Source organism: Lolium perenne, chromosome 5, assembly GCF_019359855.2.
Source record: "Lolium perenne isolate Kyuss_39 chromosome 5, Kyuss_2.0, whole genome shotgun sequence".
Classification (NCBI taxonomy): domain Eukaryota; kingdom Viridiplantae; phylum Streptophyta; class Magnoliopsida; order Poales; family Poaceae; genus Lolium; species Lolium perenne.
This window is the reverse complement of record NC_067248.2, coordinates 243836470-243862597: the sequence shown is the minus strand read 5'-3', so window position 1 is coordinate 243862597 and position 26128 is coordinate 243836470. Positions and strand designations below refer to the sequence as shown.

The window sequence follows — 26128 nt, the reverse complement described above, 5'->3', positions numbered from 1 at the left end:
TCAGCTCCAACAGCTTAGCGCACAGCATGAACTTATCATTTTCTTCCTGTTTCATTTGCAAAGAACTCAAGAGTTGGATCCATATTATTTTAAACCCGGACAGATCTGAACTCTATCCCAAACACGAAAAGTCATATCATAAGAAACACTGAAAATTACAGGTAAAAGACATGTGTGCAGTTCTGGGATAGCCACATTGAGTATGCATAATCATGTAAACTTCCCCGTAATAATCATGCACATGAAATAGCAACTCACAAGATTGTACATGAACCAAACATGGCATACATGGCATGTCAGCTAGCAGAAAAACACAGCAACATCACATGTTATGGAAGCGTACAGCAAATGCAAAATGTGACTGAATTTGTATAAAAGCTTTTCTGTAACCAGACACGACCGTTCCGCTAGCTTATGTTCCCTTTTGCGACAACAAATGAGTAAGCACGTGCGCCTTGTTTCAACCTGTTTCACATCAGATTAAACCTCAGGAGGTGCTACTCATAGATAAACATGAACAAACTTCAGGAATATGTATTCATGGCTTAACATGTGGAAAATCTTACCAAGATATTTGAAACTACACAAAGAACCCGTTGTCATCATCCAATTCTTCTTGTCCCAAAGGAGCAACATGGCCATCATTTATGTAAGCATCATCATCATCGATATCGTCATCAGATTCGGAGTGAACATCTTCAAACTCAACAGGTTTTATACTTTTGATGACAGAAGCATCAACGCTGGATCCTTCATCATCGTTTCTGCACCAACTAGTGATCTCTTCAGGTACAGTAAATTCTGGGACTATAATTTCCGCATCGACGACATCCAGTACGTCTGCGTCACCGCCTTCATCGGCTTCGGCAGCTTCATCAAGGCCGACACCATTTAAAACAGACGGAGCAAACAAATTGTGTGGATTCATTTTAATAACACTTGCCCAATCAGGGTTCTTCACATCTCTCACATAGAAAACCTGTTGAGCCTGGAGACCTAGAATGTAAGGGTCTTCCTTGAATCGGTGTGCAGTAGTGCGAAGGTCAATAATTCCATATTTATCCTTCTTATACCCCCTGCTCTGAGTTCTATTAGCAGGAGGCGCATCAAACCAGTCACACTGGAATAGAACAACCTCCTTATCAGGTGGAAAGTCAAGAAATATGATTTTCTTGATCACCCCATGATAATCAATATTTCCTGTGGCTTCATCGCCCTTGACTACGACGCCACTATTTTGGGTACTCAAGTCCTGCTCTATGTAGGAATTCCGAAAGAAGTATCCATTCAGAACTGTACGGTTGTAAACACGAGCTAGGTGGTCAGGTCCTTTGGCTAGTGCATAAATAAGATTGCTGACCTTCCCATCCTTGTGGACCTTCCCATCCTTGTGGAGTTCAGTGATCTGTTTCATGGAATAGTGTACATGTCAGTGAAATGTGCATCGCTGGTACGTCATTACTACGAACATAAGTGAAAATGTGACTGTAACTTACCCTTCTCTCAAACCAGCCAACAAACTCTTGCCTGTGTTGCTTATCAGGATTACGAGAATTGTTCCTTTTCAGCTCCTCGAGATGTTCCCTACAAAGAGAAATGATTGTTAGTTCAACACGACATTATTAATGCACATAAGAATGATATAATATAAATACATAGGTATCCTTACCGAGCCCATGGCGCGGTGTCCCCGCAGTTTGTTAGTATGAAATGCCTCATGTCATTAACCTCAGCCAAAGATAGTTGTTCAAGAGCAAAACCTTTCTTGGAGTAATCAACTATACTCATTATGGTAATCCCTGTTGGTGGTTGATCTGCACGTCCATCTTCATGGCGTTCGGACTGACTTATCTTTGTAGGCATGCCATCAACGAATCGACTGCAAAAAGTCATGCACTCTTCGAGTATGTACCCCTCTGCAATAGAACCCTCTGGGTGAGCCTTGTTACGCACATACCCTTTCAGCGTACGCAAGTATCGCTCAATTGGATACATCCATCTGTACAAGACAGGCCCTCCCAATCGTGCCTCTTCAGCGAGATGAATTGGCAGATGCATCATAATATCAAAGAATGCAGGTGGAAAGATCATCTCGAGCTGGCATAAAGTTTCTGGGATTGTTTCGCTCAACTTCACCAAATCCTCATCCTTTAACTCCTTGGAGCATAAATCAGAAAAGAATTTACTCAGTTGAAGCAATGGGTTAAGAACATTCTCTGGCAGAAGCTTGCGCAATGCAATAGGAAGAAGTTTCTGAAATATAACATGACAGTCATGAGTTTTGAGTCCAGTAATCTTGCACTGATCGAGGACCACACATCGTTTAATGTGTGAAGCATATCCATCGGGCATCTTAATGCTCTGCAAAAATTTGAGGAGCAATATCTTCTCTTCCTTTTTTAAAGCATAGCAACCTTTCTTTATTTCATACTTGTTCTTACCGGGCTTTGGATGCTGGTCCTTCCTAATTTTCAAGTACTCCAAATCAAGACGAGCATTCACACCATCCTTTGATTTCCCATCCATCTCAAGCAAAGTCCCAAGAACGCTGTCGCAGATGTTCTTCTCGATGTGCATAACATCCAAATTGTGCCTAACCAGCAAGTGCTTCCAATATGGGAGTTGGAAAAATACACTTTTCTTCCGCCAGTTATGCCAGCTATTAGTTTCCGGTCGCTTTCTCTTATTTGATCGCCCAAATGGTGCATGCTGAATGCTATCAAGCTGTTGTACAACTTCTTCACCTGTAAGTGGTACCGGAGCTTCCCTGTCATCTGTTTCGTTGTTGAACAAACACTTGTTTCGACGCCATTTATGGTTCCTGCGGAGAAAACGTCGGTGTCCCATGTAGCAATGCTTTCGACCATACTTGAGCCATAGGAAATCTGTATGTCTGTGGCAATAAGGGCATGCTAGCTTTCCTTTTGTGCTCCAACCACTCAGCATTGCGAAAGCTGGGTAGTCATTGATGGTCCACAACAAGCATGCATACAGCCTGAAATTTTCTTTGGTTGCAGCATCATATGTGTAAGCACCATCCTCCCATAGAACATTCAGTTCATCCACCAAAGGCTGCAAGTACACATCTATGTTATTTCCTGCTGACTTTGGCCCTGGAATAATCATTGACATGATCCAATTTTGTTGTTTCATACACATCCAAGATGGCAAGTTATAAGGGATAAGAATGACAGGCCATGTAGTGTGTGATATACTCATGAGCCCAAAGGGGTTGAATCCATCCGAAGCAAGGCCAAGTCGAACACTGCGAGCATCTTTTGAGAACTTCTTATGATATTTCTTATCAACATGCTTCCATGCCTTCGAATCTGTAGGGTGCCTCATTACGCCATCATCCAGACGACCCTCATGATGCCATTTCATATGTGATGACATAGCTTCTGTCATGTACAGCCTTTGCAGTCTTGGAATCAGTGGGAAATACCATAAAACTTTCTGTGGCACTGGCTTCTTTGATGTATGACTCGATACATTGTCTTCATCACTGGTACGAGTAGATTTCCATCGAGAAGCATGACAGACGGGGCATTCTTCAGCATTAGCATGCTCACCACGAAATAGCACACAATCATTAACGCAGGCGTGTATCTTCTTGTAGTCTAGCCCAAGATCTCGGATCACCTTCCTTACTTTTGCGAGATTAGTAGGAATGCAGTGTCCCTTAGGCAGCATCTCCGTGAACATCTGCAGAACTAAGTCGCATGCTCTGTTGGTCATCCCTGTCACGCACTTGATTTGGTAAAGCTTCACAATGAAAGATAGCTTCGTGGCATCCTCGCAACCTGGGTACAACTCTTTTTTTGCCTCTTTTAATAGCTCGAAGAACACCTTGGCTGTTGTATTTGGCTCCTGGTTCCTTCCTTCACTGCTGGAATCATCCACATGAATGTCTCTTGCACCTTCATCATGATCTGCATTATTACTTCCCATGTCTGTGCCCCTAATGAGAGTATTGAGCATGTCACACAACCCAGCACCATCATCTACAGCGTCTTCATCATCCGAATCATCAGAAATGTTGCCCTCATCTGGTTGCTCACCATGGTATATCCAGTTAGTGTAGGTCGGATCCATACCATTGTGCAGCAAGTGACTGTGAACATCCCTCTTTTTTCTCTGAGCATTATTCAGACATTTCCTACATGGGCATGGGGCAGTTGAGTTTGGACGAGCATCAGGAAAAGCAAGATTCAAGAAATCCTTGAGGCCAGTTTGCCACTCAGCAGAATCTCTGTCCTTATCCATCCAACTCTTATCTCGCGTCATTTTGCCTTATGTTCGTAAAGCCAGTCCTGTTAAAAAACATAGCAGCTGCATTAGTGGCTGAATTACAGCGAGCATCATCAGTATGCATTAGTGGCTGAATTACAGCGAGCATCATTAGTGGCTGAACTTTGATCTGTGCTTGGAAACTTTCATTTACACACGTAAAACAATGGGACCCACTCAATTTCGGAAATAAGATAGGAAAGTAGCAACTCAGCAACTTCCTGGACTTGCACTACTTTGAGCTTAAATGTTGTTTTTGACTGGTATAAAAATCTGATGGAACCTGCAGGTATCCTTAAGCTCACAATATCACATGTTACGGGCGATTGTAGTTCTCCTATATGCACATAAACTCTGTTACTCTTCACCAATTACAAATCGACTACATTAATATTTCTCTTCTATTTTTGTTATTATTTAGACTGCTTTTCCACAAACTAGTCACTTGGGTAGGAACAATCCAGTCACTATTTATGTTCCTTCTCTAAATGGTTTGGTATTGGGAACCCGTTATTTGGGTATATTACTAAACCGAGATGTCTTGTGCTGTATCTGCATTATTCAGTTCAACCTAATTAGAACAGTTCTTTTGTTGCATAGAAATGGTAATATGAATTTATCCAAGCCAATTTAACATATGGACAGTGTGAACCATGAAGTTTATACTTTACACTTGTGGATATTTTGCAGTTTGTCGATACCGGTGCCATGGAGTCCCCAACTATGCTAGTGCGACGAGGTTTCGCGAACATTGTACTTGGCAGGCTGGAAGATGGCCTCGAAGACGCGAGGAAAGCAGAGGGAATATCACCCGACTGGCCAACTGCACACTACCTGCAAGGGATGGCGCTCATCTGCCTAGGCATGGAGGCTGACGGTCACGAGAAGCTAAATATCGCTGGTGCTTTGGAAGCTCAGAGAAAGGGTAGAACTAGGACTGTATAGAGCCTGCCCGCCCTCGGTGGGACAAATGCCTTCGCTTCTGTACATAGATCGCCTGCATGATGCTTTTGCAACCAGTGGCAGTGGGACTGTTTTTTGGTCTCTCCCCTAACCTGAACCGGTGTTTCCAGTGGTTTTACAAGACTCCTAGGCTGTGGCTGTTATTACACCTCCAATATATCCATATAAGTACAAAATTGAAAATAGCGTTCCGTGGATTTGAGATTGTAAAGCGACATTATTTAGTCTTATCTCTCTCTCCAAATTCATGTATATACAGAACTCCAAAGAGAATTATCTGGATCCAAACTTGAACTGGTATGGTTGATCAAGTGTCTCCTATGTGTTTGCATTGCAAGTATCTGATAAGGTGGGACAATTGGAGTTGGGACCAAAGAACCATACAGGGAAAATGAGTTGTGGATATCATCAGTAGCAGCAGTCTAAGGTTTTTCAGTTACCATTAATTCAGTTATAGCATACATTACTTCCCATGTGTGTGCACCTATTGAGAGTATTGGGATTGAGACGTATGCAGTACCTGAATCAGTTCGTCGCTAATATTGCCCTAGTGTTGTTCACATCAAATCTGCCAAATCAAAATCGATGAGTAGGACAGAGGGGAAAACGAAATCCGTCCCAGAAGTGATCAAATTGCACGCGGGGGCTGACCTTGCCGTTGGGGATGAGGAGGACACGGCGCTGTTGAAGAACCCTAGCGGCGGCGCTGCAAGATGATAGAAGGGCGGTCAAGGCGGCGTGAAAGACGAAGGAGGGAGAAGCTACGTTGTCCTGTTTTTTTTTCCTAAATGTCTATTTTCACTCACCGTTTCAGCCCAAACTTTAGAGGCCCAGACTGTTAGCCCAAAATTAATAAAGACTGTAATTGGGGATGGAACCTTTCTTCGGACCACATGCATTCTGCATCTCTATCTTCCATGCCCAAGATTTAAAAAAGAAAAGAAGATTAGGCGAAAATTTACATGCACATTAGTAATGTGCGATGGACAGAATAAAACTGGATATTTCGATCCAAAGGTTAGCCCCAAAACGGCATTTCTTTCTGAGACGTTAACAAGACTCAAATGGAGAAATGCTGATGCAATCTATAGCCAGGAAAGCCTCAGTCATACAACTTTGCTGCAACGATTCAGCGAATCAGCTTATATCTTCACGAGAACAAAACTACCAACAGAAAACAGAAATTCTGACCATCACCATGGATGGCCACCGTTTATTTCTACAGAAAGTAGCTCAGACAACGATATCATTTCCTCTCTGAAAAGTAATCTGGTGATTCGTCCAAAACAATTATGAAGTTTCAAACTTGCATATTGCATATGATATGCCCACAAGGACAGATAGCAAGCATACTTTATATACAATCACAGTTATACAGCATCAAAAGTGATTTCATTGGTACCACCAACCAGTTGGTTGCACTTACTTAAACCAAGTTCGAAGTGCACAACTCTAACATCGAACTTAACAAAATAGGACACCACTTCTGGCACTTGCTTGCAGTAACTTAAACCAGGTCCAAGTGCAGGATTTTAACATGACACCTAATAATAACATAAGACACCAGTTGAGTGTAACACATAGAAGCTAGATTTCTACATCCTAACCGTGGAGAGGGTTAGCAAACAGCCAGGTGAAACCGTTGCCGCGACAAAACAGCATCACTATCTTCCTATTGACTTCCCAGCCGGCCTCCTTGATGAAGTCCTTCCAACAATCAATCTTGCCAAATATGTTAATACTAGTACTAACTGGAGACCATCAAGACTCTAATACATATAATATTTTAGTATTTTCTTGAAATTACATACTTTTTTTTGATAAGGAACATCATAATTCCATTAAGTAGTAGGCTCAGCAAGATCGCTGGCCACCAGCACCATAACCTCGTTTGTCAGTTCATCCGTCCACAATTGGAGCGGAGCCTCACTGCTTGCACCCAACGCAGAAAGTGCGTGAGCTACCTTATTACAAGTTCTAGAGCAATGAACAAAACAAATTGAAGAAAAATTATGGTTAACATAGGACCGAATATCTCTGTAGATCACACCCTCCGGGGCCAAGTCAAAGTCTGATGATTTGGCCGCACGGACAAGGTTTTGTGCATCGCTTTCAACAATGACCCTGGTCATGCCCCAAGTTGCCGCCTGCAGGAGAGCAGCAGAGCACGCTTGTGCCTCTGCACAAGCCGCACTTGCCACATACTGCAGACGACCAGCTCCTGGACCCCTCACTTCGCCGTTTTGATCCCTGACGATAAAGCCCCATCCACCAGTGTTATCAGCAGCAAAGAAACTGCCATCAATATAACTTTCAGCATATCTTCAGTAGGTGCCCTCCAACGCTCAGCTACCTTAGTGGTTTTTTTGGTTTCAGCTTTCCGACAGTACTGCAGGGATTCAGACGTCCAGTACCTGATTTGTGAGATCAACTGATTTGTCTCCCTCCCTTTATAAAACACCATCTATAAAACATTCACTTAAATAGAATCTTTGTACTATTTTCACATTGTAGTTCATCATAGATATTGCGTTACATAATTTTTCAATAGGTATTAGCTTGTTGACACAACTTACTTGCTTTACATAATATAGGCTTGTAGTAATTTTTTTCTTCATTTTTTGAATGCAGGACTCAAAGACTTAGCTGGACAGGGTATCATGGTAGCAACGGACTCAACTCTGCTGGATTGCTACATTTTACATTAGTTGCATTTGATGGATATTTGATATGAGAATTATGATTTGTATGAACCTACATATTATACGCGTGGATTTGAATTTTGTAATTCAATGGTTGTATTTTTTTTATGGTTGCGATAAGCTATTGCCACAACTCAGTTTTTGTTGCCTTAGGTTAGCACCACGAAAAATATAGTGTTGCGTCAAATCCTAGTCGCCATGACTACATGCTTTGTTGCGTTAGAATGTAGCAACGAAGAACTTTTTATTGTTGCAATAAATTGTTACCACATTTTTTATGAATGATGTGATAACTATTTGGCACCACAGAATAAAAATTTGTTGAGATAGAGTATCGCCACAAAACCTTCAAATTGTGGTGGTAACTTCTTGCGACAAACATTTTGGACGCTGCAAAAATTATGTAACACCACAATTGTGAATTTTGTTGAAACAAAGTATCTCCACGAAAAGTTCACATTGTCGCAGTAGCTTCTTGCTACAAGCTTTTTCCCCGTTGTGATAAGCATTTGGCGCCACGAAACTTGATTTTGTTGAAACAGAGTATCGCCACGAAATGTTACAATTGTCGCAACACCTTCCCGCCACAATTTTTTTTACCGTTGCCATACCTATTTATCGCGACGAGTGGAATAATTGTCGCCATAAGTTAATACCACGAGCGTACCGATTTGTGGCAAATGGCTAATGCTACAAACCAGTAGATGTTGCCATAGGTTATCGCCACAGCTCGCTATCGCCACGAAAGAGAGTGCGCCACGAAACTTAGGGCGTTGGCATAGGTTATTGCCACAAATGTCTATCGCCACAAACTGGCAAGCGCCACGACACGGCTGCATGTTGCGACAAGCTATCTCCACAAACCAAATTGTGGAGACAAGTGAGTGCTGCCACGGGAAAACATGTGGCAACTTCCCGCATGGTTGTTGCAATAGATCGCTTTGTTGCCACAATCGCGTTTTCGTTGCAATAGCCTATTACCATACATGTAATTGCAACGCTTGCCAACGAACGTCATTTCGTGGCAATAGGTGCGTATTGCCACAAAACGGCATCTATTGCGACAATTTTTTTTGTTGCAATAGACCCGATTCCTTGTAGTGCCGCCATGGTCGCCTCCGGATTGATGTGTGAGTAGTTCACCCCTGGACTATGGGTCCATAGCAGTAGCTAGATGGTTGTCTTCTCCTCATTGTGCTTCATTGTCTGATCTTGTGAGCTTCCTATCATGATCAAGATCATCTATCTGTAATGCTACATGTGCGTTTGTTGGGATCCGATGGATAGAGAATACTATGTTATGTTGATTATCAATCTATTACCTATGTGTTGTTTATGATCTTGCATGCTCTCCGTTATTAGTAGAGGCTCTGGCCAAGTTTTTACTCTTAACTCCAAGAGGGAGTATTTATGCTCGATAGTGGGTTCATGCCTCCATTAAATCTGGGACAGTGACAGAAAGTTCTAAGGTTGTGGATGTGCTGTTGCCACTAGGGATAAAACATTGATGCTATGTCCGAGGATGTAGTTATTGATTACATTACGCACCATACTTAATGCAATTGTCTGTTGTTTGCAACTTAATACTGGAAGGGGTTCGGATGATAACCTGAAAGTGGACTTTTTAGGCATAGATGCATGCTGGATAGCGGTCTATGTACTTTGTCGTATTGCCCAATTAAATCTCACAATACTCATCATGTCATGTATGTGCATTGTCATGCCCTCTCTATTTGTCAATTGCCCAACTGTAATTTGTTTATCCAATATGCTATTTCTTATGGGAGGGACACCTCTAGTGAACTGTGGACCCCGGTCCATTCTTTTAATCGAATACAATCTACTGCAATACTTGTTCTACTGTTTTCTGCAAACAATCATCATCCACACTATACATCTAATCCTTTGTTACAGCAAGCCGGTGAGATTGACAACCTCACTGTTTCGTTGGGGCAAAGTACTTTGGTTGTGTTGTGCAGGTTCCACGTTGGCGCCGGAATCTCTGGTGTTGCGCCGCACTACATCTCGCCGCCATCAACCTTCAACGTGCTTCTTGGCTCCTACTGGTTCGATAACCTTGGTTTCTTTCTGAGGGAAAACTTGCTGCTGTGCGCATCACACCTTCCTCTTGGGATTCCCAACGAACGTGTGTTTACACGCCATCAGGCGCCGTGGACGATGGGATTCGCATTCTCCTTGTCCATCTCGCCGACAGAGGAGAGGGAGAGGGTTTTTTTGCTTTGGAGAAGATGATGGGACGAGAGAGAGGCGGCGTTGCGTAGGCGAGTGAGAGTGACAGAGATAGTGGGAGGAGGCTTCTATAAAGGCAAGGGGTGGTTAATGCGACCCGCGTCCTATGCGTCCACCGCTGCACGTCTGCACGTCTTGGACTTCTGCAATGCGACACGCGTCCACGATTGCACGTCTTTGACTTCTGCACCATGACCCGCGTCTACGCGTCAACAATTGCACGTCTTCCATTTCTGCACCGCAACACGCGTCCTCAAGTCTAACCCTGGAAATTTAGATATACTCAGGTATAACCTCGAGTATTATACTAGCATTTTTTGTGTGCTCAGTTTTCCCCTTGAGTGCTAATACTGGCTAGTGCAATATGCTCAGTTTTACCCTCAAGTAGCTGGTCAACAGACAGTCAACAAATGGGATTAACTAGTTAAATGAGTCATTTAATGTGCAAAAAAATCCGAAAAATAGTGGCACATACTCATGGAGTCTTTACCGCAAATTGCTAGTTCTCAAAACATAGATAAGTCATAGATAAATCAAGTTTTACCACAAATTGCCACTTCTCAAAGGCCTTCTCAAATCACCTAGTAGCTATGAAGGTGCATGGTTTTCCACAATAAGCCCTTCCCAAAACACCTTTCCCCAAAACATACTTTGTCTAAATGAGGCCACAATTCTCACACTCATGTATATTTGTATTGCAAATAGTTTGAGATAGGCCAAGATGGGTTTCATTGTACAAAACACGTATTTTCCATTTTTTAAATCTCATATTTGAATCCCTTAGTCTGTTTATTACATAGGTGCCCTTGGTTTCTTGATACTACTCAATTTTGCCCTCTCCCTCCACAAATTCTCTCACACGTGCAACATTTCCCTGATTGGTCTAGCCCATGTCACGCGGATCGTGCCCGCCGACAGTTGATCGTATGATCTAACGGGCAGGATAACCCCCTCTCTCTCTCTCTCTGTCGGCGGTTACCTTCCACTCTCTAAGTATGCTAACGGGTAGGATAACCCCTCTCTCTCTATCATTTTCACGCACTAAAAATTATAAACTCTTTTAGGCATTACTTTTCACGAAAAAATGATAAACCATCACCGATTTGTTGTAGCCATTAATTTTCACGCAAAAAAAAGATAAACCATCACTGATTTGTTGTAGCCATTAATTTTCACGAAAAAAATGATAAACCATCACCGATTTGTTGTAGCCACGAAAAAAATGATAAATCATCACCGATTTGTTGTATCCATTACTTTTCACGCAAAAAATGATAAACCATCACCGATTTCTTGTAGCCATTACTATTCATGGTAAAAATGATAAACGAACCAATCTATCTATCTCTGTATTTGAAGTTTGGAAGGGTTCACCATCTACTTATGTTAACTTTCGAGGTTTTGACCTGAAAACAAATGGGTATTATAAAGGGAAATAAAAGTTCAAAAAAATGTAAAAACGAAACAATCTACCTATCTTTGTATAGAAGATCGTCTGTATGATTTTTGAGGTCATTTAGAGAAGGTAGAAAAAATCCCTTTTGAGAAGGTGGAAAAACCCTAACTTGTTACAAAAGCTGGTTTAAGTGAGACCTAACCAAATTTGGCATACATTATGCCATATCTATAACAACAAGGAATATCTAAAAGGGAAAGTTTCACAAAATTTGAAATTTAGGGCGAAAATGATGCCATACATGATGCTGTTTTTCGAGGTTTTGACCTGAAAATCAATTGGGTATTATAAAGGGAAATAAAAAGTTCGAAAAATATAAAAATGAAACAATCTATCTATCTATGTATAGAAGATCAGCTGTATGAAATTTGAGGTCATTTAGAGAAGGTAGAATAAATCACCTTGTTAGAAAAGCTGGTTTCAGTGAGACGAAACGGCATGCGTTTAAGCAAAGTGATTTTTTCGAACATCTCCAAATGACCCCAAATTTGCCATACATGATGCCATATGTGTAACAACAAGGAACCCCATCTAAATAGTGTCAAAAAAGTTTGCCCAACCGTATAGCTCTATCAAAAAGAACCTCACCATGGCGCTAGTATAATTTTGGGCTTAGTTACAAACTTTCGTTTCCTAACCTTCAACACGAAACTTGTTTCAAATCACTTTTGGCGTACAAGAAACAAATCCCACCTTAATTCGAGCACCACAGCCTCCAAACGATGCCGATGCCGATATCGGCATGGTCAGAACGGCTATGCTCGCCGCCACTGCTAGGTCACCGTCGGGATGCACCCTCAATCCCGTCCCCTCATTCGATCACTGACACACTAGAGATACCGCCGAGGCCAATGCCGAACGTACATGCTGATGCCAATGTCGAACATGCATGCACGCCGCTGTGGGCACGGCCACGCCGCCCCGCTATGCTGGACGCCACAGACCACCGCGAGGTCTTTCCCTTCGCCACCACACTCTTCTAGCACCCATCTATACACGCCAGAAAGGAGAGACACTAGTTTTCTCTACATTGCTCGCGTTCGTGTCGGACACGGTCAGTCAAAGTTTTGAGGTAGTCGTCGATGTCGTCGACCATTTCTTCTCTTCTTTGCATGGTTAAACGCGTCTAGTTCATATCTATCTAATGCATCTGGTCTCGCCTCATGCAGTTCTTTGTGAACGTCGATCTTATCTCGGCACCCCGCATGCCACCTCCTCTGTGCCATCGCTGTAGAGCTCCGTTTAAAAATCTATTCCTACCCGTGTATTGCCCCTTGTATCAGCGCCATGGCCCACTTGTCATTCGATATATCGAAGCCCCACTCGTGCGCGTTTTGGTCAAGGATATAGCGATGCTTACAGTCAAACAAAGATGGATGGTCTGACGTGTCTTTGCGGGCTCTACGTGGCCCCACTAGTCAGAAGATAACGGTCAACTGTCGGGCAACCGGCCGTTTACAGCACCTGTGATGGTTTCAGACAAGGTCTTGGGGAAAACTGAGGAAAAACTAAGGAGCTGGGGAAAACTGAGCACAACTAAGGAATCGGGGGCACGAAAATAGAAATCCCTTAAAAAACACAACATACGAAAATATATTCATGATTCTTGTAACTCTTCGGGTTCACACACGTGGAGGGTTTTCAGCGAAGCAACGGCAAAACTCCAGCCCGATTGACTCCACCGGCTCAGCTAATGAAGGCCCGAAGAGGCGTATTCTTTGTTTCCCGCGTCTCCGCTGATTATGTGAAACAACATTGTTTGTTTGTATAACAATTGTTTAGTTGCTTTTCACATGTACCACATGGTAAATCTCTGCTGATTATGACAGTGAGCACCATATTATGTCCTAGCTAGCATGGGCGGTGCATCCATGATCCATCTTCAATCGTTTCGCTGCCTTCTTCTGGAACAATAATATTAATAATGTATCAGAAAATATCAAAACGAACCCAGTAAAAGGTATTATGTATATTCCCTTGTGTCTCATGGCTGGAAAGATAACGTAGCTTTCATCATTTCATGTTCAGATACATCCGAGGTAGTCCAATCACTTTAACCCTTCCGAAGATGTGGCCTAGATCGATCGGCTCAATCTGGTGGTAGGCCCATCCATTTGGTTATAGCAACGGGAGCCTCGGATTTTCTTCCTCTTTCATGTGTCGAACTCAATGTTGCTACGCGCGAGATGTCGCATTCTCAGATGGGTGTGACTATACAAGCAGACGCGGTGTGGTCTCGATCCAACCTTCCTCCTAAATTGTATGGCCAAGAGGAAAAGATGCCTAGATGTGCTGACATGTGTTGACGCGTAAAGCACACGCCCGTTGGGAACCCCAAGTGGAAGGTGTGATGCGTACAACAGCAAGTTTCCCTTAGTAAGAAATCAAGGTTTATCGAACCAGTAGGAGTCAAGGGGCACGTGAAGGTTGTTGGTGACGGAGTGTAGTGCGGCGCAACACCAGAGATTCCGGCGCCAACGTGGAACCTGCACAACACAATCCAAATACTTTGCCCCAACTTAACAGTGAGGTTGCCAATCTCACCGGCTTGCTGTAAACAAAGGATTAAATGTATGGTGTGGAAAATGATGTTTGTATGCGAAGAACAGTAAAGAACAATGTTTGCAGTAGATTGTATTCAGATGTAAAAGAATGAACAGGGGTCCACAGTTCACTAGTGGTGTCTCTCCAATAAGAAATAGCATGTTGGGTGAACAAATTACAGTTGGGCAATTGACAAATAAAGAGAGCATAACAATGCACATACATATCATGATGAGTAGAGTGAGATTCAATCGGGCATTACGACAAAGTACATAGACCGCTATCCAGCATGCATCTATGCCTAAAAAGTCCACCTTCGGGTTAGCATCTGCACCCCTTCCAGTATTAAGTTGCAAACAACAGACAATTGCATTAATTATGGTGCGTAATGCAATCAACACATATATCTTTAGACAAAGCATCGATGTTTTATCCCTAGTGGCAACAGCACATCCACAACCTTAGAACTTTCTGTCACTGTCCCAGATTTAATGGAGGCATGAACCCACTATCGAGCATAAATACTCCCTCTTGGAGTTACAAGTATCAACTTGGCCAGAGCCTCTACTAGCAACGGAGAGCATGCAAGATCATAAACAACACATATATGATAGATTGATAATCAACTTGACATAGTATTCCATATTCATCGGATCCCAACAAACACAACATGTAGCATTACAAATAGATGATCTTGATCATGATAGGCAGCTCACAAGATCTAACATGATAGCACATGAGGAGAAGACAACCATCTAGCTACTGCTATGGACCCATAGTCCAGGGGTGAACTACTCACACATCGATCCAGAGGCGATCATGGCGATGAAGAGTCCTCCGGGAGATGATTCCCCTCTCCGGCAGGGTGCCGGAGGCGATCTCCTGAATCCCCCGAGATGGGATTGGCGGCGGCGGCGTCTCTGGAAGGTTTTCTGTATCGTGGCTCTCGGTACAGGGGTTTTCGCGACGAAGGCTTTAAGTAGGCAGAATGGTAGGGTTGGAGGCGGCGCGAGGGGCCCACACCATAGGCTGGTGCGGGCCCCAGGCAGGCCGCGCCGCCCTATGGTCTAGCCGCCTCGTGGCCCCACTTCGTATGCTCTTCGGTCTTCTGGAAGCTTCGTGGAAAAATAAGACCCTGGGCGTTGATTTCGTCCAATTCCGAGAATATTTCCTTTGTAGGATTTCTGAAACCAAAAACAGCAGAAAACAACAACTGGCTCTTCGGCATCTCGTCAATAGGTTAGTGGCGGAAAATGCATAATAATGACATAAAGTGTGTATAAAACATGTGAGTATCATCATAAAAGTAGCATGGAACATAAGAAATTATAGATACGTTTGAGACGTATCAACATGTCACCTTAGTTTGAGATATCTTGGAAGTGTGCTACTGTAGTAGTGTAGTGTGGTGCTAGCCAAAGGAGATTAATGTCGCCTTCCCCCGCGTGTGGTCACTTCCGTTTTAAGGGGATGCGCCAACGGAGTGGATGGGCAAAACCCTAGCAAGCACACCCATGGCGGACCGTAGTTCTGCCTGGATCTACCTGAGCGAGTTGGAGCACGTGCGCTTCCCGTTTGACCCCCACTTGGCCGAGCTCTCCATGAGGAGGTAGAGAAGACCGCGACATATGCCAAGATTGAGGCGCGCGAGAAGAGACATGGGCCGTATGTCGAGGGGATGGGGGTGGCAGCAAAGGACGCAGAGCTCGAGGCCGTCGCCGCTGTACAAGCCGAGGCGAGTAAGGCTGCGGAAGCATCAACGAAAGAGATGTTGGCTCAGGAGGCGGCATTGAGATTGCAGACCGACGCAGACCTGATGGAGGCCTCGACATTGTTTTTCGGGGTAGGGGCGGTGCTAGCAGAGGCGCGTGCATCGCTAGCGGAGGTTGCACATAGCAACAGCCATCACCCAAAGCGTGGGTGGACACGGACCTCGACAACATCGATGATGCCCACAATGATGCCAACGCGCCAGACGTCTCCGACGAGCAGCGGCACTGCTCGCATTGTTCGAGACTGCCTAGCACGAAGAGGCCACCTGCCAACTCATGTACATTGAGCATCGAGCGGTAGGCCCTGGCGGACAGGCACACTGTCGTATAGGTCTCTTCGGTGGTGGTCCACCATGCAGCGGGCGAGGCAATGGTGAAGGCGAGGTAGAGGTGGACTCGGAGAACCGGAAGATGGAGGAGTCGGTGTCGAGGGACAGAGCTCGTTGGATCACCAACATGGACATGGTACGGCAGCGACGCAAGGAGGAGGAGTGGGAGAGAGCCCGCTAAGAGGCCAATACGGCGGGCTTCATTGTACCGAGTAGGCTCTAGAGTCGCCGTGATACCTTCGAGCGGCGCCAGGTGAAGGAAGTGGTGCTATGGGGTACACGCGAGAGACACACGACAGCAAGTAGCCCCAACCATGGTAGGGTGCACGACGACGAGTAGATATGGCCATCTTAGTTTAGGTTCGACCCTCCGGGTAAAGATGGTTAATTTTGGCAATACATAATAAAAAAACTTCTAACTTTTTTTTTGTCCATGACTTGCGGGCCTAGGTTGGACGCATGAGCTTTCCGTGGCATGTTTGCGCCAACGCTTTCCCAGCCCAATATTGGGCTAGGAACGGTCTGCGCCCTTGGCATGTTTACGGCAAACCACTGTGTTAGATTTTCCATGCCCCCCTCTCCCAGCGGATCAAAATGGAGCCTCAATTTGTTTGGTGGGCTCGGTAGAGATGCCCTAAGCTGAGTGTACGAACATTGGTCGTGTTGTGGGTATAATTTATGGGTATATCAACGGCATGGCCTAGATCCGGCAAGCCTGGGTGGCCCGCAGATGGTGATGCGGCATGTGGCCCATCGTGCGGCCCAGTTGCTGTAGATCCTGAAGGATGAAGTCCAGCCCAGGAACAAGGAGCCGGATCCCAACCGACCTACGAAGGAGGCCGGATCCGTGAAGGCCCATGAAGTATCCGGATCCAGCACGGTCTTGATGGAAGGCGGATCCTTGACGTACACGGCAAGATGTTGTACCATAGTTAGGCAACTTGTATTCCGGCTAGGACTCTCCATATAAACCCTAGATATGTGCGCCTTTATAAGCAGGATCCCGGGAGCCCTAGAGGCACAACCACAACTCATTGTAACAACGCGAAAGCGCCCAGATAATTCCAGACAAGCAGCAGTAGGCCATGTCATCGAGCAGGTGTTCCGAAGCTGGGTAAATCGCGTAGCACCGTCCCGAGTGCTCTCCGCCCCATGGCCCCTACTTCTTCTCCCCCTCGTGAGGATCCCTCCTCCGAGGTACCGTCGAATAGGCAACGACAGTTGGTGCCCACCGTGGGGCCTGCGGCGTCAAGAGGCCGGAACCGGGAGGGTTCCGCCATGGGAAGCGACGACGAATCCATCGCTGTGGGGCGCATCCTTTACGCCGGGAACTTTCCGATCGTCCCTCAGGACGAATGTTGGATTCCGGCTAAGAACAACCCCATCAAGCTCTCCATCGTCCCGATTGGCGGCATTCACATATTCATCGGCGAGACCGTCGATTCCGACGGGAACGCACTGGTAAGTAACGCTGACGCGACCGCCACTGAGCAGGACGCAGTCGCGAAGATCCGATCTGAGATGCAGGAACTTCCTAAGGAAGATTCCGCCTTAGATCTGGAAAAATCAAAACCCACTCAATCCGCCCCTGAGCAGGAAATAAAGGTGGAAGACCAATGCAGATCCGCCTGGGTCTCCCAGGTGTTAGAGAAGAAAAGGTGTCACTTCGTACACTTCTTAGCCCATACCGCAGGAGCCGCCGCTCAAGAAGTCGGAGCTGGCCCCATGCAGGTTGAGGCACCAAAAAACAGCGACGCTCCGGATCAGCAGGAGGTTGTCGGAGAAAGCGACGCTCCGGGTGAAGAATCGATCCTGGGCAACCTAAGCCAAATTTCCGACGATACCTCCTCCATGGATACCGAAGAATTCGATCGCAAACTGAAGGAACTCGGAGGCGGGATCAATCTGAAGTTGAATCCACCCAGCCTAAGCTGGTCCTCGCAACCTTGGCGGCGCTGGATCAGCGGCACTCAGAAGATGAGCATACTCAATCCGATCCTCAGCCATCCAATGCAGGATCTCCGCTATCGCAAGAACGACCACATAAGGAAGTCCTGTCCCCAGAAGAACTGGTTGAGCAGGCAGGCATGGATGCAATCGCACACTCGGAGATCCTCAACAAACCTATAACTCCTGAAGATGCAGCAGATCCGGAAGCTCTAGAAGCTAAGAGGCAGGAGATGCTGGCAACAGCCAAAAAATTCGCCACCACCGCAGCAGCAATGTTGGACGAGAGGAAAGAGGCCGCGTACTTCGTGGATAATTTCCTCAAGCGGGAACGTCAGGTTGACGAATCACTGGAAAAAGTCAAGCACCTCCGGAAGCACTGGGAGGACAAGATCAACGAGGCTCAACAGGAGGCTGATAGGATCAGGCGAGAAGCTATAGCTCCCCGCAAGATCACCTTCGCAACTCCCACCGAGCAACAGCCATTCGCAACTCCAAAGGATAACATGAAAAAGGCTGCAGAGATCTTGAAAAAGAAGGACGAGGAGATTGATATCGACTACGTCCGTACGCTCGTTGCCTCAGCAATGAAGCAGCAGAGCAAGGCAGATACTTCGCGCAGGTTGAAATCCAACCCGGATCATTGTGTGTCTACCGCGCAGAAGGACGCCCACGACAAACACCATCGTGATGACGAATCACGCACCGGATCTTCAGAGCGCAGGAGGAAAACCAGAGAAGACCCAAATCAAATCCCTGATCAAAGACACCTCCGACAGATCCGAGGAAGGGAAAGGATGCGAAGTACACTGGTAGGGACAAGTACCGGAATCCGTCACCTCCGCCCAACGGATACCCGCGTCCTCCACTCCCTCGCCGCCGTAGTCCAGCCGGAAACACCAGACCCCATGGGCCAGGTGGAATCAATATCCGCGACAACATGGTCCCTCAGAGGAACAGGAGCAGGGAGCGTACGCCGGAACCCCGTCGTAGTCGGAACAATGATCGTGAGCCCGAGCCCAGGAGGAGTCGGAACGAAGAAAGCGAGCCGGAGCCCCACCGAAGCTGGAACGACGAAGGCAGCCAACACCATGGCGATGGCAGCCACCGAAGCCGGAGTCAGCATCGCAAAGGGCGGGGAGAATCAGAAGGTGGAAGCAAGAGGTCGCATCGGTCGCAGATCTCTCTCCCCACCACCTAGCGGTGGAGGTGGAGGTGGAGGCGGAGGCGGTGGCCGGAGATCTCGCTCGCGCTCAAAATCTCCCCGCAATGGCTCACGTGATGCAAGGGAACGTCTCAATAAGTACAAAACTGACTACATCGGCCCAAAGTGCTTTGGCAGGATGATTCGAGAGGAACCAAAGCCAAGGATGAACCTCAAGCTACCAGGAAACGTGAAGAATTATGATAGCACCGAATGGCCGGATACCTGGATCGAGGATTACTACAATGCAGTAACCTTCGCCGGAGGAACCCCTAACATCACCTGCCGCATGCTTCAGATGTACCTTGTAGGTCCAGCCCGGATCTGGCTCAGCGACCTCGAGAAGAACTCCATCTTTTGCTGGTTCGACCTGAAGACCGCCTTCGAGAAGCACTTCAGGGGCACTTACAAGAGACGTGCCACGACAAGTGACCTACATGCTTGTATCCAGAAGAAGGGAGAAACATCAAGGAACTTCCTCACACGATGGTTAGCAACCAGAAACGAGTGCGAAAACGTCGATAATCGCACAGCTATGCACGTCTTTAGAGGTGGATTGCAGAGGGGAGGACTGCTGCGGCACAAGCTCACTTGCTTGGTCAACGTAAACATACTGACTTTGGATGACATGATCACCATCGCCAGCGATCAGACTGTCGCCGATGACAACGCAAACGGAGATCTCGCAGCTACAACAATTCCCCTGCATCAGCAAAAGAAGAACCGTGATAACGGTAAAAGCAGCGGCAACAAGCGGAAAAATCCCCCCGATGACCAGAAAAGTGGCGGATCAGAGATGGTTGCCATGGCTTTCCAGCGCGGAGGTCAAGGAGGCGGAAGAGGACGCGGCCGCGGAGGCGGAGCCGGCAGGGGCCAGCAGCGTGGTGATGAGGTTACCGCTGCCGGAACCCGCGCCCCCCAAACCTACGAGGAGTACAGAGACATGCCCTGCCTGACCCATCTGGATCCGGCTACGGGAAAGTCCACTCACACCAATCGCAACTGCAAGTGGGTCAATGATCTCAAATCTGACCCGGAAGCAGGATACAAGCGAGCCCGGAAGCACCGCCCACGCGGCGAAGGAGGCAAGGGCAAGAACAAGGACAAGGAGGAAGACAGTTCCGAGGCGATGGATGAGGATGATGCTTTGCCGGATCACAAGGAAGGGTCAGCAGCTAAACCCAACCCCTTTGTCAAAAAGAGTGCGGGTGCGTACCACACCTTTCTCGGAACCCCAACAGTCCGTGCCAGCAAATCAGCTCTCCGGAACCTGAACGCCACAGTTTCGGCTGTGCCGCAGTATGTCAGGTGGTCGGAAACTCTGTGTACGTTCGACAGGCATGATCACCCTACCGTCGTTCCGAAGGAGTGCTATGCATTGGTTGTAAGTCCCCGCATCGACGGCTATGACTTCTCCAAGAGCCTTATGGATGGCGGAGCCAGCTTGAACATCATGGACCTGGAGACTCTGGAGCGGATGAACCTTACCAAGGAACAACTCAAACACATCACCACTGAATTTCACGGTGTGGTTCCGGGTAAAAAGGCGAACTCCCTTGGCAGCATCAGCCTTCCCGTGGCCTTCGGCGATATCAATAATTTCCACGAAGAGATAATCACGTTTGAGGTCGTGCCCTTCAAGAGCTCCTACCATGTCATCTTCGGCAGGCCCACCTACCATAAGTTTCACGCAAGAGCGAGCTACATCTACAACAAGCTCAAGATTCCGGGTCCCAATGGTATGATTACCGTATTCGGAGACTACAAGAAGGCTCACGAGTGCGAGTTGGGCGAAGCCGCCTTCACAGAGTCTGTGATATCCGGAGAGGAGTTGCAAGGCTACAGAGCCGCGGTGGATCCAAAAGAGATGCATACCACCAAGAAGAAAGTCTCCGAACAAAAAACCTCATTCAAGGCCGCGATAGAGACCAAGAAAATCGACTTCAAGGAAGGAGATACCAATAAACAGGTCTCGGTCGGAGCCAACATGGACCCCAAATAGGAAGACGCGCTCGTCGAATTCCTCCGCGCTAAGATGGACATCTTCGCATGGCAGCCTTCTGACATGTCCGGAGTACCTAGGGAACTCGCCGAGCACTACCTCAACATAAATCCGGGGGCTAAACCGGTGAAACAAGCTATGCGACGCTTTGGAGATAAGAAGCGCCGCGCCATAGGAATGGGACTAGCAAAGTTATTAGAGGAAGGTTTTATAGTAGAAGTTATTCATACTGATTGGGTCTCAAACCCCGTCCTTGTACCCAAAAAGAATTCTGAAATACTAAGAATGTGCATCGATTACTCCGGCTTGAATAAGCATTGTCCGAAGGATCCGTTCCCCCTGCCGCACATTGACCAAGTCATTGATTCGACGGCAGGGGCGGAACTTCTGTGTTTTCTTGACGCATATTCCGGGTATCACCAGATTCGGATGAAGAAGTCCGACCAAAAGGCGACCTCATTCATCACTCCGTTCGGCACTTACTGCTATGTCACCATGCCTTTTGGTTTGAAAAATGCAGGTGCCACCTACCAACGTACGATGCAGCGGTGCTTGAAGGACCAAATTGGCCGGAACGTACACACTTACGTCGACGACATCGCGTTCATGACCCGGAAAGGATCTGACTTGATCAGCGACCTCACAGAAACCTTTGAGAATATCCGCCGGTACAAGATGATGTTGAACCCGCTGAAGTGCGTCTTTGGCGTTCCAGCCGGAAAACTCCTTGGCTTCATCGTCTCTCACAGGGGCATTGAAGTTAACCCGGGGAAAATCAAGGCAATCCTGTGCATTAAAAGGCCAACTTGTCTCAAAGATGTGCAACGACTAACTGGTTGTGTTGCAGCAATCAGTAGGTTTGTTAGTCGCCTTAGCGAGAAGGCGCTACCTTTGTACAAGCTGCTGAAGAAAACAGACAAATTTGTCTGGGACGACGCAGCAGATGCATCACTTCAGGGTTGAAGGAAATACTCACCTCCCCACCTATCCTAGCAGCTCCAGAAGAGTCAGAGCCTATGCTCCTTTACCTGGCAGCCTCCAACAAAGTCATCAGTCTCGTCATCGTGGTGGAGCGAAAGGAAGAAGGTCACGAGTATGGAGTCCAACGGCCAGTCTATTACATTAGCGAGGTACTGACAGAGTCCAAACAAAGATATCCTCACTTTCAGAAGCTAGCCTACGGCATGTTCCTAGGTAGCAGGAAGCTGAGACACTACTTCCAATAGCACCCCGTAACAGTCGTGAGCAAGGCTCCGCTGTCCCCGATACTTAACAACGCTGACGCAACAGGACACACATCAAAATGGGGCATTGAATTATCTGCCTTCGACATCAATTACAAAGCCAGGACTGCGATCAAGTCCCAGATCTTGGAAGATTTCATCGCAGATTGGACAGAAGCTCCGGATGCAAATCTGGAGCCGGAACCTGAAACATTGGTCATGCACTTCGATGGATCCAAGCAGCATCAATGCTCAGGAGCCGGAGTCACCCTGAAGTCCCCTACCGGAGAAGAACTGCAGTATGTTCTGCAGATTCACTCCGAAGCTACAAATAACATAGCGGAATACGAGGCTCTGCTACACGGTCTACGCATCGCTAAGGAAATTGGGATCAAGCACATCATTTGCTGCGGAGATTCCGACCTGGTGGCACAACAAGTAGCCGGAACCTGGAACGCCAGAAACTCCGTCATGGCGGCTTACATAGATGAAGTAGACAAGATCGCCAAATACTTCCTCGGATACAAAGTCAAATATGTCAGGAGACACGATAATGCAGCGGCAGACATGCTATCCAAGCTCGGATCCGGCAGGAAACCCATTCCGCCTGGTATCTTCCTGGAGCACCTACGGATACCCTCGGTGAAGGGCGCTAACCCGGAAAACCCAGACGTGGCAGTTTCTCCGGCTAAGGAAGTAATGGCTATCATTCCGGCCTGGACACAGCCTTTCCTGGACTACCTCATCGATCGAAAGTTGCCAGAGGACGAGGTCCTCGCACGACAGATCATCACAAGAGCACGATCCTACACAATCGTTGATGGATAGCTCTACAAACGAAGCGCAACTGGGGTATTTCTCAAATGTGTCTCCAATCAAGATGGCATCGAAATCCTCAGAGAGATCCATGCAGGGGATTGCGGGCATCACGCCGCCCCCAGGTCCCTCGTTGCTAAAGCTTTTCGGCTTGGATTTTACTGGCTCACAGCTAAAGAAGATGCTGACAAGCTGGTAAAAACTTGTCGAGGTTGCCAGTACTATGCTACTCAACAAAACGCTCCAGCCCAAGAGCTAAAGACCATCCCTATCACCTGGCCGTTTGTGGTCTGGGGGCTAGATATGGTTGGTAAATTAAAGAAATCATCTCCTGGCGGTTTTGAGTACCTCTTGGTCGCTGTTGACAAGTTCAGTAAGTGGATCGAGGCCAAGCCAGTGAGGAAAGCCGATGGTACTACGGCACTCAAATTTGTTTGCAGCCTCGTGATGAGATTCGGCATCCCACACAGCATAATCACAGACAATGGCATGAACTTCGCACAAGGAGAATTGAAGGATTATTGCCATGACCTAGGGATCCGGCTTGACCTCGCATCTGTGGCTCACCCACAATCCAACGGTCAGTTCGAAAGAGCCAATGGCCTCATCCTATCCGAAATTAAACCACGCCTTGAAGAACCACTACGACGCGCAGCCGGAGCTTGGGCCGATGACATAGGCATCCCCAATGGGCCTACCGAAGATAGTACCCGGGGTTTACTGAAGGCCCATGATTCGAAGAATATGAAGTTCGGAAGCCCAAGATAGAATTAAGGAAAGCTAGAGTTGTATTAGGAAACATAAACTTGTAATCTCACGGGATGGGTTTGAATCCCTCCCGGACTCTGTAAACTTGTGTATTACGAATCCCTCAGCTCCGCCTCCTATATAAGGGGGAGTCGAGGGACAAAGAGAGGATCGAATCATTGTCTCACAACACCCTAGTTTTCATAATCGTCGAGTACTTTTCGGCTGAAACCTTTGAGATCTACTTGCCCTCTACTTCCAGCAAAACCCTAGTCTACAACTTGTAGGCATTGATAAGTTAATCCCTTGTCAATTGGCGCCGTCTGTGGGGATTAGAGGTGTCAAGGAGCTGATCTCGATGGCACGTTCAAGATCGTCGACTTCATCAACTGCAAGCAAAGCGATGGACAGAGGTAAACAGATCGAAACTGGTCTAGTCGATTTTGTGCCTCACCCGCCCTCCCGTTTGGATGCATATGCGTATTTGGAGGAGCCTATGGAGATGACGTTCGGAAGGTTCCACTTTCGCGTCGGGATCAAAGGAGCGTATCGTCTTGAAGTTCCGATCTTCTCGGGATTATTAGCGGTCGATCCTGATTCCTCGAGCTCGACATCTTCAGTCGAGTCAGGCGACGAAGAAATCTCCTCGCCACGCTTCATCAGCACCAGGGCAAGCGAAAAACTCGCCAAGATCTTCAGCGACATGTCCTTCGAGTCGTCTGCGGACTCCAATATAAGCAGCGATTCGGACAGTGTCGATAGTTTCGACTTCATCGACAAATCCATTACTATGGGAAAGGTCTTCGCCAGTCTACACGACGGTGTCACCGATCTCGAAAAAATAGAAAAAATAAAGTATCATCAGATCTACGCGATCGGAGAACCAAGTCGACCTCAAGAACAGACATCAGAGAACTTCGACGAGGCGGGAAATCCGTTCGTTGATCCTGCGGATCTCACGCGAGGTCTAGGGACAAAATATATCGGCACGGCAACGCGGGAGATGGTGCGATTTCCGCAGGCAGTATGGGATCGAGTGGAAAGAGCTATCAATGGGACAGAGCCAATGACTGTAACGGCAACACCAGAGGAGTTACATGCATACCAATATAAGCTCGCGCGTACCAGGCGAGAACTCGAGAAACAGAAGATCGAGGTAGATAGAAGGCAAGAAGCAGCATCAGCATCGAGCAGGCGAAGAGCAGAACTGAGTCGACAATCAGGCACTTCGGGAAGTAGTCACAGAGGGGCTCGCAACAGGGCAAGGTCTCGACTAAACAACATACCTGAAGCTGAGAGGGAGAATCTAGTCCAAAACCTCGACATGTCCTTTATGTCGATAGACACGAGGGGGAATATTATTCCTAAGACACCAGAAGCAGGGTACATGGTGATGTGATACGTCTCCGACGTATCGATAATTTCTTATGTTCCATGCCACATTATTGATGTTATCTACATGTTTTATGCACACTTTATGTCATATTTGTGCATTTTCTGGAACTAACCTATTAACAAGATGCCGAAGTGCCGCCTCGTTTTCTCGCTGTTTTTGGTTTCAGAAATCCTAGTAACGAAATATTCTCGGAATCGGACGAAATCAACGCCCAGGTTCCTATTTTTCCCGGAACCATCCAGAACACCCGAGAGCCGCCAGAGGGGAGCCCTGGGGGCCCCACACCACACCCTGGCGCGGCCAGAGGGGGGGCCGCGCCGCCCTATGGTGTGGGCCCCCCAGAAGCCCTCCTGCGCCGCCTCTTTGCCTATATAAAGCCTCCGTCGCGAAAACCCTGATGCGTACGACGAAACCCACAGAAACCTTCCAGAGCCGCCGCCATCGCGAAGCCAAGATCTGGGGGACAGGATCTCTGTTCCGGCACGCT

General features: G+C 47.0%; 1 protein-coding gene across 1 annotated transcript; it reads right to left on the bottom strand.

Annotated features, from left to right (window-relative positions):
* Positions 1–388: 388 nt before the first annotated feature.
* On the bottom strand, positions 389–6029 carry LOC127302496 (uncharacterized). The gene is made up of 6 exons (XM_051332960.1): positions 5905–6029; positions 5774–5821; positions 1670–4313; positions 1497–1584; positions 567–1405; positions 389–465 (listed from the first exon to the last, which is right to left on the bottom strand). The coding sequence occupies exons 3-5, from the start codon at positions 4285–4287 to the stop codon at positions 581–583; spliced, it is 3531 nt and encodes a 1176-aa protein (XP_051188920.1). The 5' UTR covers positions 4288–4313; positions 5774–5821; positions 5905–6029; the 3' UTR covers positions 389–465; positions 567–580.
* Between the last annotated feature and the right edge of the window lie 20099 nt (positions 6030–26128).

Coding starts and splice junctions, on each gene's coding strand:
- LOC127302496 (XM_051332960.1), bottom strand. CDS start 4,287: ATGACGCGAGATAAGAGTTGGATGGATAAGGACAGAGATTCTGCTGAG. Junction 1,585..1,669: donor GACACCGCGCCATGGGCTCG/GTAAGGATACCT, acceptor TTCTCTTTGTAG/GGAACATCTCGAGGAGCTGA. Junction 1,406..1,496: donor TTGGCTGGTTTGAGAGAAGG/GTAAGTTACAGT, acceptor TCCATGAAACAG/ATCACTGAACTCCACAAGGA.